The following is a 17,265-nucleotide window of genomic DNA, read 5'->3' on the forward strand; positions in this document are numbered from 1 at the left end:
TTTTTCATTAATATTTTGAATTTGCTTTTATTTTTTCATTTGATCATTTTTAGGCCTATTTGTTTTTTTTTAATATTACTATTTGATTTTTTTTTATTTCGGTTTTAACTGATTTTAAGTAACTGTTTAACTTTTAATTTATTTCCATTAAGTGCTTCAAATTCAACTTATTTTACTTTGGTCCCAAAGCTACATTTATAATTTTTGTTTAGTTTTTCATCTCAAATTTGTATTTTATTTCAGTTAACAAAAATGTTTTAATAGTTTTCGTCTTAGTTAACATTTATAACAGTGTACCCATGTTTCCATTAATTAAATCTTACTAATTTATCAAATGATTAATAGCTCACGCAGAAATGTAATGAAACTTTTAATGACATACTTCTCCATTTGCATTTATTCATCATAGTGCAGTTTAATTGCTTGTGCTATGCAGTGTGCAAAAATATGTAATTGAAGGGGATCTCATAATTTACCAAAAAATTGCATAATTTGCAATTATGTTAACTCTCGTAGTTTGTTTTTATATAAAAACATTTTTTTCACACTTGGTTAAAATTCATAAATGCCAATATTTATTGAAACGTCCCACCATAAAGCTGATAAAACGCTACTCATCCTGAGTGTCAGCTGAAGGTTATGATGTAAGTGACCGCTGTGATCCTCAAGGCGTGCGCGCCCCCGGCCTCGCCGTGCGCGCGCCCGGCATCAGTAGACGGTTATGCGGCGCAGAAATCAGAAGCAGAAACAGCGCTGACTGAGCCGCAAAATCGGAAGTGACTTTCAGCAGAGACATATCTCAGTCGTTTTTACCTGGCTGTGTGAGCTGGCAGATGAGACCCTTCTCATATAAGAAGGTAAGGGTCATTTGTATTCGCTGCTAGCTGTGCTACAGTGAAAGTGAGTCAGGTAAAGTGTGTATGTGGCTGCGAAATTTGCGCCGCCTGCCTGACTGACTCAAAATGGCGGACATGCCGTTAGAGCAAAATAAGGGTGGGAATATCAAAGAGCGATATAAACAAGCGCCGGTAATAGCATGACTTGCGTACACACGTAGATACGGAAACAATACGTTTATTTAATTCTCATTCGATTAAATTAAACCCCTTGCTTGACCTGAAATTTGTGACAGCCGGCCTTAAGTGATTTGACCCATACTAATGTTAGCTAGTTCTTGTTAGCATCATCTCCGCACTAAACTCATTGAATAAGTAATAACAACTGGTGTCATTTGTATTTATGTGTATCAAAACCTCTTTGGCACTAATGTGGCTTCATGAAGCCGTTTAAATTGTATTTCAGTGGCTGGTGAGGGTGATATTTGGGATTGGGTGTGCCTGTGATGGTTGAAGGCCGGATTCATCACTTCGATGCCGGTGTATAACTGTATGCTTCGCTACTGTTATGATAATATGCTGTTTAATCTGTCAACAGGGGCGTGTGTGATATGTTGTGCTGTGCTGTGTTTGCTAATTAATAGTCGAGCCGTCCATGATTATAGTTGGCAAACAAATTGTCGACGTTGACTGTCTGGCTGCCGTCATGTTTTGATTCTGTGTTCAAGCTGGAATGCTTTTGAATAAGATAAACAATATTCTTAAATGATATTGCGAGCCACCGGAAATGTTGAGCAGACATGAATAAATACTGGCTATGCTCAATTCTGGTTAGAAAACATCACCAGCTCAAGAATCATGACATGTAGAGGTGTGAGCTTGTCTTGTTCTCGGTAACACTTGATATAGACATGCACGCCTTAGATTATTTAGCTGTCATCACTCTCTTACCACGTGGGCGTTGCCTTACTGTGGTAAGTGATTATTATTGATCCGGCCTAATTAATTTTAGGCTGCTTGGCCTGAACTTGCCTTATGTCTGACGTCATTCAGTGTGACGTCTTCATTGCAATCTAATTCTAATGTAATTTTTTTTCCCTGATATAAACTTAACGCTTTACGTCTGGGAAGGCCCAGATGAAAATGACAGACTGACACAACTGGCACACAATTCTTGAAATAATTTTTTAGAAATAAAACTGTTTATCAATGAATTATACACATCATAGGACTTTTCCCACGAATGCATCCAATGTGCTCCCATATGTTTGTAATTATTGTAAATTAGGGTTTCACGGGTTCACGCCCACGTTTCACGGGTTCACGTTTTAGGGGTTCACGCCCACACAAATGCTTGATATTCCAATCTGATTTTTGGATTTGATTTGTCTCCTCAGACCAATTCTAAAAAATGGCATGAATGACTTAAAATGATGGATGCACTGATGCATCGGCTAATAATCGGTGGTGGTTGATAAAGACAATTATCCACATGCATGCATGCATGCATACATACATACACCATAATTAATGCTGGCTCTATAATATGGCTCTATGAATCACCCATAGTTCAAGCCAAGGTTGCCAGGTCTGTGGTTTTTCCCTTTCACCAAACATTATTTGTAGCATGCCACCCATCCATTATTCACAAAGAGCTTTGTTCTCTGTTGCTTCTAATAAAAAAAAACCATAGTCTCAGTTCTCTAATTCTGTCCATTTGGTCACAAAATTCAAACAATAGGCTAAATGCTCTGACTGTTGCATTTCTGTTTTTAGTACTAATCAGAATATTGTTAAATTAACGTAGGCTGATTATGAAATTGTATATTAAAATTTACCTGGTAGTTAAAAACACCGTTGCTACATAAAAAAAAAAAAAAAGCATTCGTTGTTGCAGCATTATAATATTCTTCTAGCAACTCTTAATATTTAGCATACTTTTTATATTGCTCATCCTCTGAAGACTTCACAAGTCATGAGGACACGTATACAGCCAATCCTCACTGTTTTTAGTGTATAATGGAAATTTATTGGGAGCAGGTGTTTCTCACAGTGGGACAAGCCTTAGAAATGGTTTAAGACACACCCACACAGTTGCATCAGATCACAATTAAACGAAATCAACAGAATATGTTGACATGCTTTAATGTTCAAAAAACAAATAATTTTTCAAATACTATACATTATTGTAGGTCCTCTATGCCCCACCTCTCTCAAACGCTTCGTTTTCTACAAAGTCCCTCCTTCCGACAAGCACAGTCTTCTCTGATTGGCCAACTGGCACAGTGCATTGTGATTGGCTAAACACCACAACTGCTCGTCGGAAATGTAACGCCCCTTTCCATAATCGCGAGCTTCAGCTTTCAAAATATAAGACGGTTAATAATGTGCTTAGTTTTACCATCAGTTCAAGCCCGAAAGGGGAACAGAGTCGCGTGAACGCAGTGATGAAGCTCGTATGTGTTTGCACAAAGCCGCTATTAAGTCAGCTGACTCCACTGTGATGTGTCTCTCTCTCTCTCTCTCTCTCACACACACACGACGCGCAAAACTCCGCATTTGAACAGTCAATAGCAAATACTTAAACTAATAACAAAACATAGTCGCTGATTCAGAAGTGCCAGATTGTCATATCAAAGTCAGAATTACCTCTTCTCCTAGGTTCACGAAACGGTCGTCCATAAAATGCGTTGATAACATCTGGGTTGTGCTGTTCTGTTGTAAGTAATCTTAATGATTTCTAAATGCGTCTACTTTCGGAAGGCCAAATAAAGTGCTTTTGCTTTCACCTGGAAACACAGTGTCTCCTGGACATGACTGCATCAACACTACTGCGGTTACTGAAACCACGCCTTCTTTCTTTGCGTGAACATTTGGGCTGCGTTACACAAATATTTCCACATCTCGACATAGACATGTTGGGGCGTGTTTGAATGAGCTGTTTTAGGGGGGCGTGGCAGAGTCTTAACTTTGATAAAGAATATCTCTTTGGTTTTGAGACTTTAATCTTTGCAACGTCAGGGATCTTATCTATGCACAATCAGCTTGTAACACTCCAAAGAGAAAGGAAAACTTGCATCTTAATTTTGTAAAATCAGCTGTATTCATACTGACCCACTTAATGCGTTTTGTTGCTCTGTCACAGACAGCCTCATTCAATGAAAAATTCACAAAACCATTTCATGTTTGACTTACTTCAGACATCTACCAGACCTAATTCATTCATGTGCTCGAGCATGGTGTCGTTTCAGCGCTTGTTTATGCTGTTGTAATGAAAGTATTAGGCCTAGCTAGAAATGAATCCAGTATTACTGATTAGAGCTGCACAAGTTATCACACTAAAATCAAAATATGGATGTGGTTTAATGTGTTTGCGTGAATGTGCAGCATGCTTCAAATTTAATGAGCGGCGCTCTGATCTGTCCTCTACTACACATACTCCAAACACACGTGGTATAGGGCCTTGTTTTTTCAGTGGCCTCAGAGCAGTTTGCTATTTTTGACTGTTCCACATGAACTGTTGATTCGGTTTATGTCCACAGTTCAGTTTTGCGGTAATGTGCATTGAGAACCCTAAGTGATCAAAGCTTTTTACTCCCATGTTATTCCAAACATTATTGTTATATTTAATGATGTTATGGCAGGAGTTCATTTCAAACTATTGTGAATTACACAAAAGATGGTTCACCAAAAAATTTAAATTCTGAAAATATAATCACTCATCATTCAAGACTCATGACACTTTTGTTCATCTTTAACACACAAATGAAGATCTCTTTATTATTCTCTCAAAAAGACATCCGTTTGACTACATAATCCATCTGAATCAAGTGGTTTAATCCAGGGCATCTGAAGAGAGACAGTCAATATGTTGAACAGATTTCATTTAATTTAGGCTTTATGCATATAAGCCTTGATCAATGCACACAAACAGAGCACATCAAATGGAAGCTCAAACTGGTTTGAAATGACATGAAGATGAGAAAATGGTGACAGTTTTCATTTTTCTGTGAAATATCGCTTTAAAAACCCTCTTTCACTCTTCAGCCAAAAATAAAGACTTGAGGATTAATGTAAAACAATTACTATAGAAATATTAAATATTCTGTGCAATAATGGTAATAATAATAACAAAGTAAATAAACGTTCAGGTACATTGTGATTTATTAAGAATATTCACCTTGGGGTCAAATGGATATGTATTGGCAGTAGAGCATGGACAAAAAAAAAATTATTTCAGAGACCTAAGGTATTTCTAGACTGTTTTGATAATGACCGCAAAATGTCTTGCAAAAAGCATGAAGGGCTGTTGAAGTGAAGATTGTCTTAATGTTTTTGGGATGAACTGCGCTAAACATAATATTTCATATTCTTTCCCAAGTCCAAAACACAGCCACATGTCTGGATATGTCATCTGCTCTCTGAAGGCCAGATTAGGCATTTTTCACCTGTGTCAAGCTATTTTAGTTTGCACCGCACAGATTAGAGTGGATATTTGCAGGCTGTCAAAACCGACTGAAAGGATTACAAAGTCTTGTCTCAGTCCCCAACACCCCCCACTTCTTGTCTGGACAACTGTTTTATTGGACCACCATCCCCTCAGGATTAGCAGAGGAGATTTGTGCCACGCCACCTCCAGCACTTCCAGTCTGGTTGTCATCGAGGGGCTTAATGTTACTGTAGATATTTGGGTTGGCGGTGATGGTTTCTTGTGAGTGCACCTGGCCAGAATGCCAGTTTGATTTAATATAAGTGGAATAGAGAGTAAGAAAGCTAATAAATTAATAAAGGCTCCCTCTTTTATTGTGTTTGTGAAGGGTTTTTTTTGTCTGGTTAAATGGCTGAGGGCATTTTATACATTTTTGACTTCACATTTCTCTTGTATGAGCTTTTGTGTTTCTTTTTCTAATTAATCTTTCTTTTTCCCCTCTCATTTTCCCTAGATGGCAAGTGGATCAAATTGGTGTTAGTTCCAGTGGGTCATCAATTTTGTCTTGTGTGTCACTGTGGACAAAGTCTCCACGCTGCAAAAGTGACGTCGGTTTGCACAGGATTGTGTGTCTCAGCCAACAATTCGTCCTGCTGAGGAGCTGCTCGGGACTGTTTGCCAGCTCCCTACTTGGGGCAGAGACAGCGCCCCCATTCTCCTGCCAAAATGGTGCTGTCACAGAGGCAACGAGACGAACTGTGAGTCAGAATTCTCATGTACACCTAAAATGCAGATCTGTATGTTTCACATTAATAGTCTACCATATTCGAAATTCTGTCACTTAACATATTGTCCAGAAAACAAATCACGCAGGGTCAGAATTTCACCATTTAGACATGTTGCATCAGTGTATAAGCCACTTTTTAAAATTGCATTCAGAAATTTAAATTCATTATTCATCATTTATTGTGAACACCAAGTTTAAACAAAAATTATGTAAAGCGAAACTGAAACTGCCAGAGTGTGAGATCTCATTCGGCATGAATCCTAATGTGTTCATTTTGTGTGTTTTGTGTGCTTGGCATTAATTGTGTTATGTAAGCCACTTTACAATACAAGCTGCAGCATGATTTTTAAAAAGTGACACAAATTCCTGAAAATACAGCAAGTGTTCACTGTGAAATGGTAGATATCAATATGTTATCAAATGAAATGATTACACCCTGTGAAACTTGACATCAAGTGCAGTTCAGTGTACTAGTAAAGAGCATGACTGCCTGCACCTCAGGGAGCATCCTGCAACAGCTAGTTAGCTTTAATATTTCATAAAGCCTCTCGACCGAGAAGTGGAGGAGGGGTTCATAATTGCGTGACCATCCTTGTGCATTCTTTACGCATCACGTAGCATTAGGGCTCTCTGGGTAATCTTGGGTGTGCTGGAAATCTGTGAATTTCTTCATTCACTTATTTAAAGAGTGATAGTGATGAAGAAACTGTTATGATACAGGTGAAAGGGCAGTTCTGTCTGATATTTGATGAGCAAGTTTAGATGTCGTTGTTGGCTGACCGCCTTGTTTGGAAGGAAAGTTATTGCTGGAAGCTTGTACTGCTGAAGCCTTTAAGCCAAAACAGCATTACAAACATCAAAAGCCTTAACCAGTTGAGGCCAGTGATTTGTAATTAAGCAGCTCACTTAATAATCACTACACTGAAGTTAAATAATGCTTTACAGTTTTTCTGTAAAGTGTAATGTCTGCTCCACATGAGATGACCTTGCAAAAATCACTGTTTGTTAATGACATGATGTTGTTGTTGTAACCAGAAAAAAAGTGCAAGTCAGTTGTGAGAGCAGTGCAGCATCAGGACGTTTTAGAGATCGCACACAAGTGCAGGAGCAGTTGAGTATCTGTAAGTAGTGCAGGAGGAACAACAAATGTGTTGACAATGTAAATGGGAGTGAATGCATTGGAAACTGCTTATGTTTCCGATGTGAACTCTTATTTGTTAATGTTGATGTTGAAAAATGCATGTTTTGCATTGTAGCAGATGCAAAGTAAATAATAGGAGGTAGTAGACCTGTTTTGGATCGGGCAATTAAAAGCATGAAATGTGAATTTGATGTGTAATGGATATTTTCCCCCTGTCTGCTGCCTGTCACAGCTTAGGGTAGCCACTAGTGAAGGGCTTGAGACCGCAAAATGTTCTTGTAATGCCATCAGGCAGTCAGTGAACAGTCAGTGCCATAGTGTTTTTGCGCTCTTCAGAAGCCAACTTATGAGTGGCTTGCTTACAGTTATCTGTGTAGATAAAATTGGCATTGGAGAAAGTATTTTAAGTGGGGGGGAAAACACATCACCATTAAGAAACTTAAGAAATGAAAATTGAATGAGGTGGCTGCTCTTTGATTCCAGCCTATGGTATTTTGCCTATGGTGACTGGACTGCTTGTGTTCCACAGTTTCCTTCTGAAAAGTCACTGTTACTACAACTAGTCTCAAAGGTGCTGACATCACTGTCTAAATTTAGCCCATTGGCCAGCTCATGAAATATTTACCATCATCTGAAGAGGTGAAAGTCTCATTTACATAATGAAGCACAGAAAGGAAAAAGAGGAGGCTGTGTTTTGAGAAACAGAGTGAAAGTGCTCAGTCCTCCATTTTGGCATTTCCTGCTGTGTCATTGGAGACTTTTTCCATCCTCAGTGGTGAGTGTCCATGACAACCAGGGCTCTGTGTTTTGGTTACTTCCCGGTCCTTTTTTCCCCCCAGTCTCCACCTTCATTATAAGATGGAACTTTCTTACTGGGTTGTACTGCTGGAACTGTACTCTTTATTGCCATGTAGACATCACAGTTACATCAAAAACACTGGTAACGAGTGGAGGGAAATGGGTAAAATCCATAGAATAAGAGAAGAAAAAATATTATAAATGGATTTGGTGATGATCACAAACTGGTCATATTCCCATAGAGGAAAGGCTTAGCTGCATGATTCCACATCTTTGTCTAATAAAATCACCTCTTTTTCTTTCAGAAATCGAGCAATAGCAGATTATTTGCGCTCTAATGGCTATGAAGAAGCATATTCTGTTTTTAAGAAGGAGGCAGAGTTGGATATGGTAATAGCATATTTTTACACTAAGCTTCAAAATGGAAAAAGATGTACTAGTAGGTCCCATTCTCACTTGTAATTTCTTTAGAATGAAGAGTTGGACAAGAAGTATGCAGGCCTTTTGGAAAAGAAATGGACTTCAGTTATCAGATTACAAAAAAAGGTCAGTAAATCCTTTTTTTCAGTATATTCTTATCTTTAAAAAAATCTGGGCTATATCTCTTAAATAACTGCACAGGTGTCAATTTTTCAAGATTAAACAATCCCAGTTTGTCCTGTATTTTTGTTAGGTAATGGAGTTGGAGTCTAAACTAAATGAAGCTAAGGAAGAGATCACTTTAGGAGGCCCCGTGGGACAGAAACGAGACCCTAAAGAGTGGATCCCACGCCCGCCTGAGAAGTACGCCCTCAGTGGCCACAGAAGCCCTGTCACACGCGTCATCTTCCACCCTGTGTTCAGCCTCATGGTCTCCGCCTCAGAGGACGCTACTATAAAGGTGTTTTTTTTTATTCTGTATTTTAGTGTCAGATGTTTTGACTTTGGTAGGCTGCACAAGGATGTGTGCATATGCTATATGGATGTTGTCTTTTGCCATGTTTCAGTTTAGAAATCCATCTGCTCTTATTCTTTTCTGCTGAGTCACTGAGTATCTCCATGGAGAAATCGTGATGCTCTGGTTTCCCAGGGCAACGGCGCAGTGAGCAGTTCTCTGGACACCAGGCAGTTCAGTTATAAGCGTTCTCAGCCTGCATTTCTGTCAGATCTTTCTTTGTACCTTTCTTTGTACCTTCCACATGTCAAGACATGGATAGATCCCAAATAAATATCACTGCTGGAGACATTTTGCCTCACACATTTTTATATAGGTCTTATAGATCTCCTTTATGTTCTCTGTTTTCTAACCTGTTGACATTTGCAGTTGAAGTGGTATACTCTTGTATGCTACATTTAAGACCTGCTATTAAGTTTGCTACTGTACATTTAACATTTGGGATTGGAGCTTTAGTGTAAAGTAGAAAAAGTGTAAAGCTTGTTTTTTTTCATAATTTTGTATACACAACCATTCAGAAGTTTGAGATATAATGTTATGTATATGTAATCAGATCATATCAGTTATTGAAAAATTATTATACTACTATAGTATATTATTTATTGTATATTTTTATTTGATTGCATATTTATAATGTATAATATGATATTTATTATATTATCATTGATTATTCTAATTGGCTGTGGGTTTTGTGCAGAATTGCACTGGTGTAGTTTGATTCTGAAAAATGAATTCTGTTTTGTTTAGGGGCTTTTTACAGTGGCCTAGAACTATTGGTGGAATTTCCCGCTTTTTGGCATGTTCGCATCGCAGCAACTAGGAACGGGTTTTAGTTCTAGGAACTCCATTTGGGGGCCACTAAATTAGCTCTTATTTCAGAGTAGGTCTAAGACCGATCTATAGGACTTATCGGTGACGTAAGTGCACGCTGACTGGCCAAACGCATAAGAAACACCGGCTACCCAGCATTTTTAAAAAGCCAAGTAAAAATATTTTCTCTGTGAACATGGAAAACATCGATAACGGCATTTACCCATTGTCTACAGCATTGTTCTTTTCTCATCCTCAATGATAATACTGCAAGTTGTCATGAGATTAAGTCAGATTTTCATGCTCTTTCAATTGTGCATTTACATTCCATTTCCGCTATTAGCGCGTCGTCCATTTGCAAATGCCGCGAATAAAGATGTCACTATCGGCCACTTCAGAGTTTCTGCTGCTGATGTGAATAGTTCCTAGAACTATGTGGTGTGAAAGCCCCTATGTTCTGAAAGTACCGGAGCACTCAGATGTTTTACTCAAGATACACAAACTGTTTTTGAAAGTGTGCAACATTATTATTATTTTGAATCACTTTGAAACAAGTGTGTAAGTATGTTCTGTTGCATTGTTTTGCAGGTTTGGGACTATGAGGCTGGGGATTTCGAGCGTACCCTGAAAGGTCACACTGACTCAGTGCAGGACATTTCCTTTGATCAGACTGGAAAGCTGCTGGCTTCTTGCTCTGCGGACATGACCATCAAACTCTGGGACTTCCAGGGCTTTGAGTGCATCAGGACCATGCACGGTACATATTTTCTGCACTTACTACCACATTATTACCATTATTCAAATCTACTGCTGGAAGAACTTCCTTAAATGGCCTTTGACCTACCATGTACTGCAGCCACTTCCAATATAGGCTTAAAGCTTACTGGGATCCTTATTAGTGTGCTGGAGAATCCTCTCTCTGGACGCTGAGACTCAGTCAGTACCTGTTGGTCCAGGGGGAGGGGTAAAGGTTTGTTTGGGGCCAGGATTAACCAGGTTGACCACTTTAATCTCTCTCTCAGATAACAAAGGTGCCTCTTTTAATCATATGCTGTAAGTTCTGTCCTTTACATCGGTCAGTAAATTACCTTAGATATTTCAAATGAAGATTTGGGTTAATTTTTGTTTTTGACATTGGATGGTTATGCATCTAATCATAAGTCCAGTTGCTTGAGACTAACTGTAACTAAGCTTTTCCCTGCATCTTTTATCTCATTCGTTTTCTTCACGTCCTCAGGACATGATCACAATGTGTCGTCAGTTGCAATCATGCCCAACGGTGATCACATAGTGTCTGCTTCCAGGGATAAGACCATGAAAATGTGGGAGGTGGCCACTGGGTGAGTAATACTGAAGTGCATTGTGTGGGTAATTGTGGTCTGAATATTGTACTCAAGGATTTCAGTGAGTCACATGTGTAGCTTTGAATGTCTTGTAGTTTTTGCGATGTTATTGCCTCAAGCCAAGTAGTTACATAATTTCTTTCTTTTTTTTTTGAGAAGCAATACAAAACATTCTGGAAGCATATGTCATTGTATAATGGTTCTCTTTGTCTTGCCACAGCTACTGTGTGAAGACGTTCACGGGTCACAGGGAGTGGGTGCGTATGGTCCGGCCCAATCAAGATGGCACACTATTGGCCAGCTGCTCTAATGACCAGACGGTGCGCGTGTGGGTGGTGGCGACCAAGGAGTGCAAGGCGGAGCTGCGGGAGCACGAGCATGTAGTGGAGTGCATTTCCTGGGCCCCTGAGAGTGCACATCCCACCATATCTGAGGCTACAGGTTCTGAGGTACATTGTGTTGGTTGATGTGAGCCTCATTTTTCCTTTTCTGCATCATCATGATCCTCTAGAATGCTATTGTCTTTCGTTGATAATTTATCATGTTTACTCTCTTCTTCCAGAACAAGAAGAGTGGAAAGCCTGGGCCATTCCTGCTATCTGGATCCAGAGACAAGACCATTAAAATGTGGGACATAAGTACTGGCATGTGCCTTATGACACTGGTGAGTTGAGCTATAGCTCAGGCAGATTCATTGTATTATTTCTATAGCTATATTGGCTGTGTTCAGAATAGAAAACGTACTGCTTTTTCTTTTTACTGCTAACATGTATGCACTACAGAAGCCCATGTCATCAACATAATAGAAAAAAAGACAAAGTCATAACAATGAAATTAAATTGAAATAGATACTAAGTTGTAATTCACAGATAAAATATTGATATTGACATGAGTTGTCAGTAAAAATGTGAAATTGAGATTTATGAAATTTCTCAGACAAAAAAAAGGTCCATTGTTGATTATCAGTAGTGTAATAATGTATGAAGCACTGCTCACAAAGAAGTCACTTTCAAACCAAGCAACTTTCTGCTGGTCAACACATAATTATGAGTCGTAATTGCCTGTTAGTTTAAGCTTAACTCATCACTTTTATAATCTTTTTATTATTTATAAATCGTATTATAAAATAATTTCAACTTTACATTAAAGACTTGGCAAAGTATTGCTTTTTTCTTATTTGTGATTGAAATAGGCTACCATTTATTTAATGGTCAACATTTTGAAACCGTAGTATGTTACATTGTGGCATTGCCGTTATGCTGAATGCAGAGTTTATGATTTCTGAAAACAAAAATGTTGTTTTATCCAATTTTGTTTATATAAAGAGTCAATAACAGTCCAGATAAAGAGATATTTAAAGTAGGAGCTGATTTCTTCTGCTTCATTTCTCATGCTGTTAATGAAAAGTTGCATTGCATTATCCAGCACAATGTGCTCTATTTTATAATGCACATTTTGGGAAAATGTATTCACGGTATTCCATGCATATACACATTTTGCATTGGAATGGTTGTATACTGTTTTGAACATGGCCACTGTGTACATATCATACTTTATGACTGCTTTGTATTTGATTGATTGAAGTATCAGCAAACCGCTTTTTCAAAAACACACTGTAGTGACTTTTCCCATTTATTAGATCTACTGAATCGTATAGCAAATTCTGGGCTTTCATCCATTTCTCTTTCTTCATTCATCTTTTTCTTCTCTCACCTCTCAGGTTGGTCACGATAACTGGGTGCGTGGAGTTCTGTTCCATCCTGGTGGGAGATTTATTGTGAGCTGTGCTGATGACAAGACCCTGCGTATCTGGGACTATAAGAACAAGCGCTGCATGAAGACCCTGAGTGCCCATGAACACTTTGTTACCTCTCTGGGTAAGCCAAGCAGATAAATGGAAATGGTGAAATTTGGTCTCATTACACCATCAAATCAATGCAATGTTCATCCTTTCTTCCGCAGATTTCCACAAGACTTCTCCTTATGTGGTGACAGGAAGTGTAGATCAAACGGTCAAAGTGTGGGAATGTCGCTGATCGCCATAGGAGCCTCCCCGTCCCTTTCCCCCCAGCACTACCACTTTGGCCACTCCCACACCTGCTCTTCTGGATGCACTCATTACTATGGTTACCACCTCATTCAGCTCTCTTCTAATAACTATTGTCCTTTTATGTAAATTACTCTGGATGTAGTTTGAGCTTATTAAATGTTACACAAGACACTCACAAGGTAAAAAAAGTAATAAGTAAAACAAGTATTCTTGCATGGTGAATCCAGACCTTGTATACTGTAAATTTTTTTGCTTCTCATCTAAAGTACCGTAGGGATGCGGAGCACAGGTGTTGCTCTCGCCTCAAGCGTTTATGAACAGAAGGCAGAATGATGCAGTTTGGGGAATTCAGGATACAGGGCACTCAAAACCGTTCTGTTGGACGTTTACGTTTTCTTTCTTTGACGTTTGTCACATTCTACTTTACAGAAAAGAAAGACTTGTAAAACATTTAAACTGACTGAAGATGAACAGCTTGACATGTCTGTTCCGGGGGTCTATAATGTAATTTAACCGTGTGAATGCCTGGATGCTCAAAAGATTCGTCACTTTAAGAAGTGGTAACAACTTCAGTTCACATTATTGAACCGTTCTCATCCATGAAGTCCATTTAAAAAAAACAGGCCAATCTACATGCAATCCCGTTATAAACGAAGTACAGAAAAGGAATTGCTTTTAAAAGGACATGGATCAGTAAAGTGCACTTGTCCCTGGAGAAAATGGGGTTTACATTTTTTGTTTTTTTGCTTGCTTTTTTTTTTTTTTTTTGTACAGAAGATATAATTCTGACATCCTCCGTCACCACGTCTTGGGAATGGAGGACTTTGATATACTTTATTTACTGATAGAGGGCAAGTGAAGTGCCATTTTACTCATTCTTAATTGCACACATTCACTATTTCCAGGACTGCGTTCAACAAGGTGCCCCACATAAATGCAGCTACATCTCATCCACGGTCTGATTTCCTCCCAGATTTCACTCTGACCTCCCACATTCTGCCTCCCTATTCTCAAAAATGACTTCATTCGGTCAGGTTTCATTAACCCCTGCGTCATTGATATAGCGCTTTCATTGCTTCATCATTCTGCTGCTTGCTTGCACCATCTGCTGCCTGTCCGCTTGTGAAGACTTCAGGAGACGTTGCCCATACGGTCTTTTTGACTTGCTCTGTGGTACTGCTCAGTGACCATGTGCCGATGAGCTATCTAGTCAGTCTCTCTTGATTCAGGGAGGTTTTTGGAATTGCAGAGGAAGACACTCTTTTTGAGGACGGCACCTCCACCGTAGATCAACGTGCAATATCTATAGGCTGCTCTGTGTTAACTATTAAGGTGTGTATGTGTTTTCTATGAACACAGTTATAGGAAGATGGCCTCCTGATCAGATTAACAGGGCAGACAGATGAAAGTCCGACAGGAGCGAGTTTGAAAGGTTCTCCACTGGCTGCCCCGTACAAGGCAACAATTAGCAATTTATAAGACTACATCAATGGTGAGTAGTTTGCTGTGCTTGCTGGTCCGCAGCGTACTGTTTCCAACAGTAGAGTCGTGTATGCCCAACCACTGCCATCCTAAAGCTGTGTATGTAGAATCTATGGATGTGTGCGTGGATGTCACTTCCTGTCTGTGAGCACACAGCGGACTCTGACTCCAGCTATTCGCTTTCTCTGCCTTGTTAATGTACTGAGAATCCCCAATATCGAGGACTTTATTCTGCTTTTTGTGGTCTCACTGTTGACACACCCTCGTGCACTCGCATAAATAAATAATTGTCCATCAGTATATCTTGATGTCATTGTTTGCAACATAATTAAAATAAAATATCTGTAAATATACATCAGCCCATCTATTGTTGTTATTTTTCTTTATCCACAATAGTGGCCAAAATATTGCCACTCTTTGTAGGAATTATGCAATATTTCAACCGAAATAAGTGTTGTCGACATGTCCATGAACCTGAGGGTATTCAGTATTATTCAATAGTATTTGTGGAAAAGAGTTTACAAATACAATACAAGTTATAGTTATATAACAATATACAGTTATTTTCATTGTTTTGCAGTGTAAGCATTATAATATACAAGGTTTCTTAAAATAAAATTTTGCAAAATTTTGAAATTTAAAACGTGTGTGTGTGTGTGAATTATGTATGAATTAATTTGGGTTGCAGTGGGCTAAATCAAAAAAAGGCGCACAAATAATCTTAATTTATTATACATAGAGAGAAGCCCTAAATATTTGTGCCCTTAGATGCATTTTATAATATAAAATAATAGGGTTGCATAGCACTGATAGATGATAGTCAGAGGTACCACTTGTGGCTGATGCCTTTGATATCAAAACTATTATAATTATTATTAGACCAAGTTTATTTGTTCCTTTATATTTCTTTTGAGGCGTTTTTACAGTGTTGCGCGTTATAGCCAATCACACACAATTCAGTTGAGTTTATGAATGCTGCGGCCAATCAGAGGCGCTCAGATGAGTCCTCGCTGAAACACCGCGGTTTTGTAGTTGAGTGCGCGCGCTGCTGACTGAATTCTGCTGTCTCGCGAATTCTCTCATAAACAAAAAATGCAGATGTAAGAGATATCTTTACTGATTTTAATTGGAGTATTTTTTTAAAGTGCATTAACTCGCGCAAGACTGAGTCAATGGTGATGTTCTTTGATCATGCAAAAATGGTCATTGCTCCTTTTCTATAGCTGCTGTTTGAATAACTGTAATTGTAAGCGTTGTAATTACATTTACATTTATTCATTTAGCTGACGCTTTTATCCAAAGCGACTTACAATTGCTATATATGTCAGAGGTCGCACGCCTCTGGAGCAACTAGGGGTTAAGTGTCTTGCTCAGGGACACATTGGTGTCTCACAGTGGATTTAATTAGTAAATTACAATGTTTTTATTAAATTGTGATCATGTTAAATACAAATTACGGCTATTAAACTAAGTAAATAAGAAATATTACGTGTATCGGCGATATATCACAGGCTGATGATATGGAGCATATCGCCCAAAACAAATATAATATTAACCAGAACTGTGTATTTTTTTTTTTTTATTATTATTATTTTTTTTTTAAAGGACCATGTTTGTAGGCTTATTCTGTACACTGGTTTTGTGTCATCTGCAACAGTGACTTTGTTCTGACCTTGGTTTGCACATCTAATGATTCAATGCCTGAGAAACTTCAACAAGCTGGCGCCAAAACAGCAGTTTCCATGGAAACAGTGGCTGATGCAGCGTGGACACAGCACCGTCAATAATGTCTTTTTTTTCTTTTTACTCCAGCTTCTTTTTCTTTTTATTTGTTGTTTTGTTCCTGGATATAATAAAATACAAGCCAAGAATTGAAGACTAAACTATTCAAGTGTTTTCATTGCGTTTCTCTGCCACGTGTGCGTTTGTAGACGTCATCTGACAAACCAGAAGCTGCTTCATATAAACTTAAGATGTTCCTAAGCGAGGTATAGAAAAAAATAATACCATTTATGTAAGGGCAAATGATACGTTTTTATTTGTTTAAAGCCTCATTACATCCCCAGTGTTGAGGATACTAGGAACAATAATATATTTGACATTTAGACACCAGCCACTGTATAAATTGTGAGAAAACAATAAGCTATGCAAAATTTGGTTTTATGGCATCGTTGACACAAGTTATTCGCATGTTTACCATCACTGCAATAGCAGAAGTAATAGTTATTTTTGCAACATGTTTGGAGTACAATGTAGATACTGTTTTATCAAAGAGGGCTTTTAATATCTCGCTGCTCCCTCTAGAATACCACTAGAGGGAGCCTTTGCATTAAGAAACATGATAGTGTAACTAACATAAAACGTAACATTTTTTCAATTAAAACATATCTAGTCAATACATTCTTATTGATGAGTGCATGCGCAAAGATTTTTTAATGTTACTGTTATTACCACGTTATTGCTACATTTTCCATCCCTTTTCATTTAAAAATGAGAAATTCTTTGATATTTTACATAGAAATTATTTTTGAAAATATCATTGTGAAATTTATAAAAACATACACTGATACTGGTAATACTCAGATTATTTAATTAAATTCCTATGAACTCCAATAACGTGTGTGTGTGTGTGTATATATATATATATATATATTA

General features: G+C 38.2%; 1 protein-coding gene across 1 annotated transcript; it reads left to right on the top strand.

Annotated features, from left to right (window-relative positions):
* The first annotated feature begins 694 nt into the window (after positions 1-694).
* Positions 695-15,249, top strand: LOC306862389 (lissencephaly-1 homolog B-like). Its single transcript, XM_079405180.1, has 11 exons — positions 695-857; positions 5,780-6,023; positions 8,297-8,381; positions 8,463-8,537; positions 8,665-8,871; positions 10,324-10,492; positions 10,973-11,075; positions 11,299-11,527; positions 11,641-11,742; positions 12,799-12,955; positions 13,041-15,249. The coding sequence occupies exons 2-11, from the start codon at positions 5,992-5,994 to the stop codon at positions 13,112-13,114; spliced, it is 1,233 nt and encodes a 410-aa protein (XP_079261306.1). The 5' UTR covers positions 695-857; positions 5,780-5,991; the 3' UTR covers positions 13,115-15,249.
* Positions 15,250-17,265: the final 2,016 nt, after the last annotated feature.

This window comes from Barbus barbus (genome assembly GCF_936440315.1).
Source record: "Barbus barbus genome assembly, chromosome: 43".
Classification (NCBI taxonomy): Eukaryota; Metazoa; Chordata; class Actinopteri; order Cypriniformes; family Cyprinidae; genus Barbus; species Barbus barbus.

Coding starts and splice junctions, on each gene's coding strand:
- LOC306862389 (XM_079405180.1), top strand. CDS start 5,992: ATGGTGCTGTCACAGAGGCAACGAGACGAACT. Junction 11,528..11,640: donor CTGAGGCTACAGGTTCTGAG/GTACATTGTGTT, acceptor CTCTTCTTCCAG/AACAAGAAGAGTGGAAAGCC. Junction 11,743..12,798: donor GCATGTGCCTTATGACACTG/GTGAGTTGAGCT, acceptor CTCACCTCTCAG/GTTGGTCACGATAACTGGGT.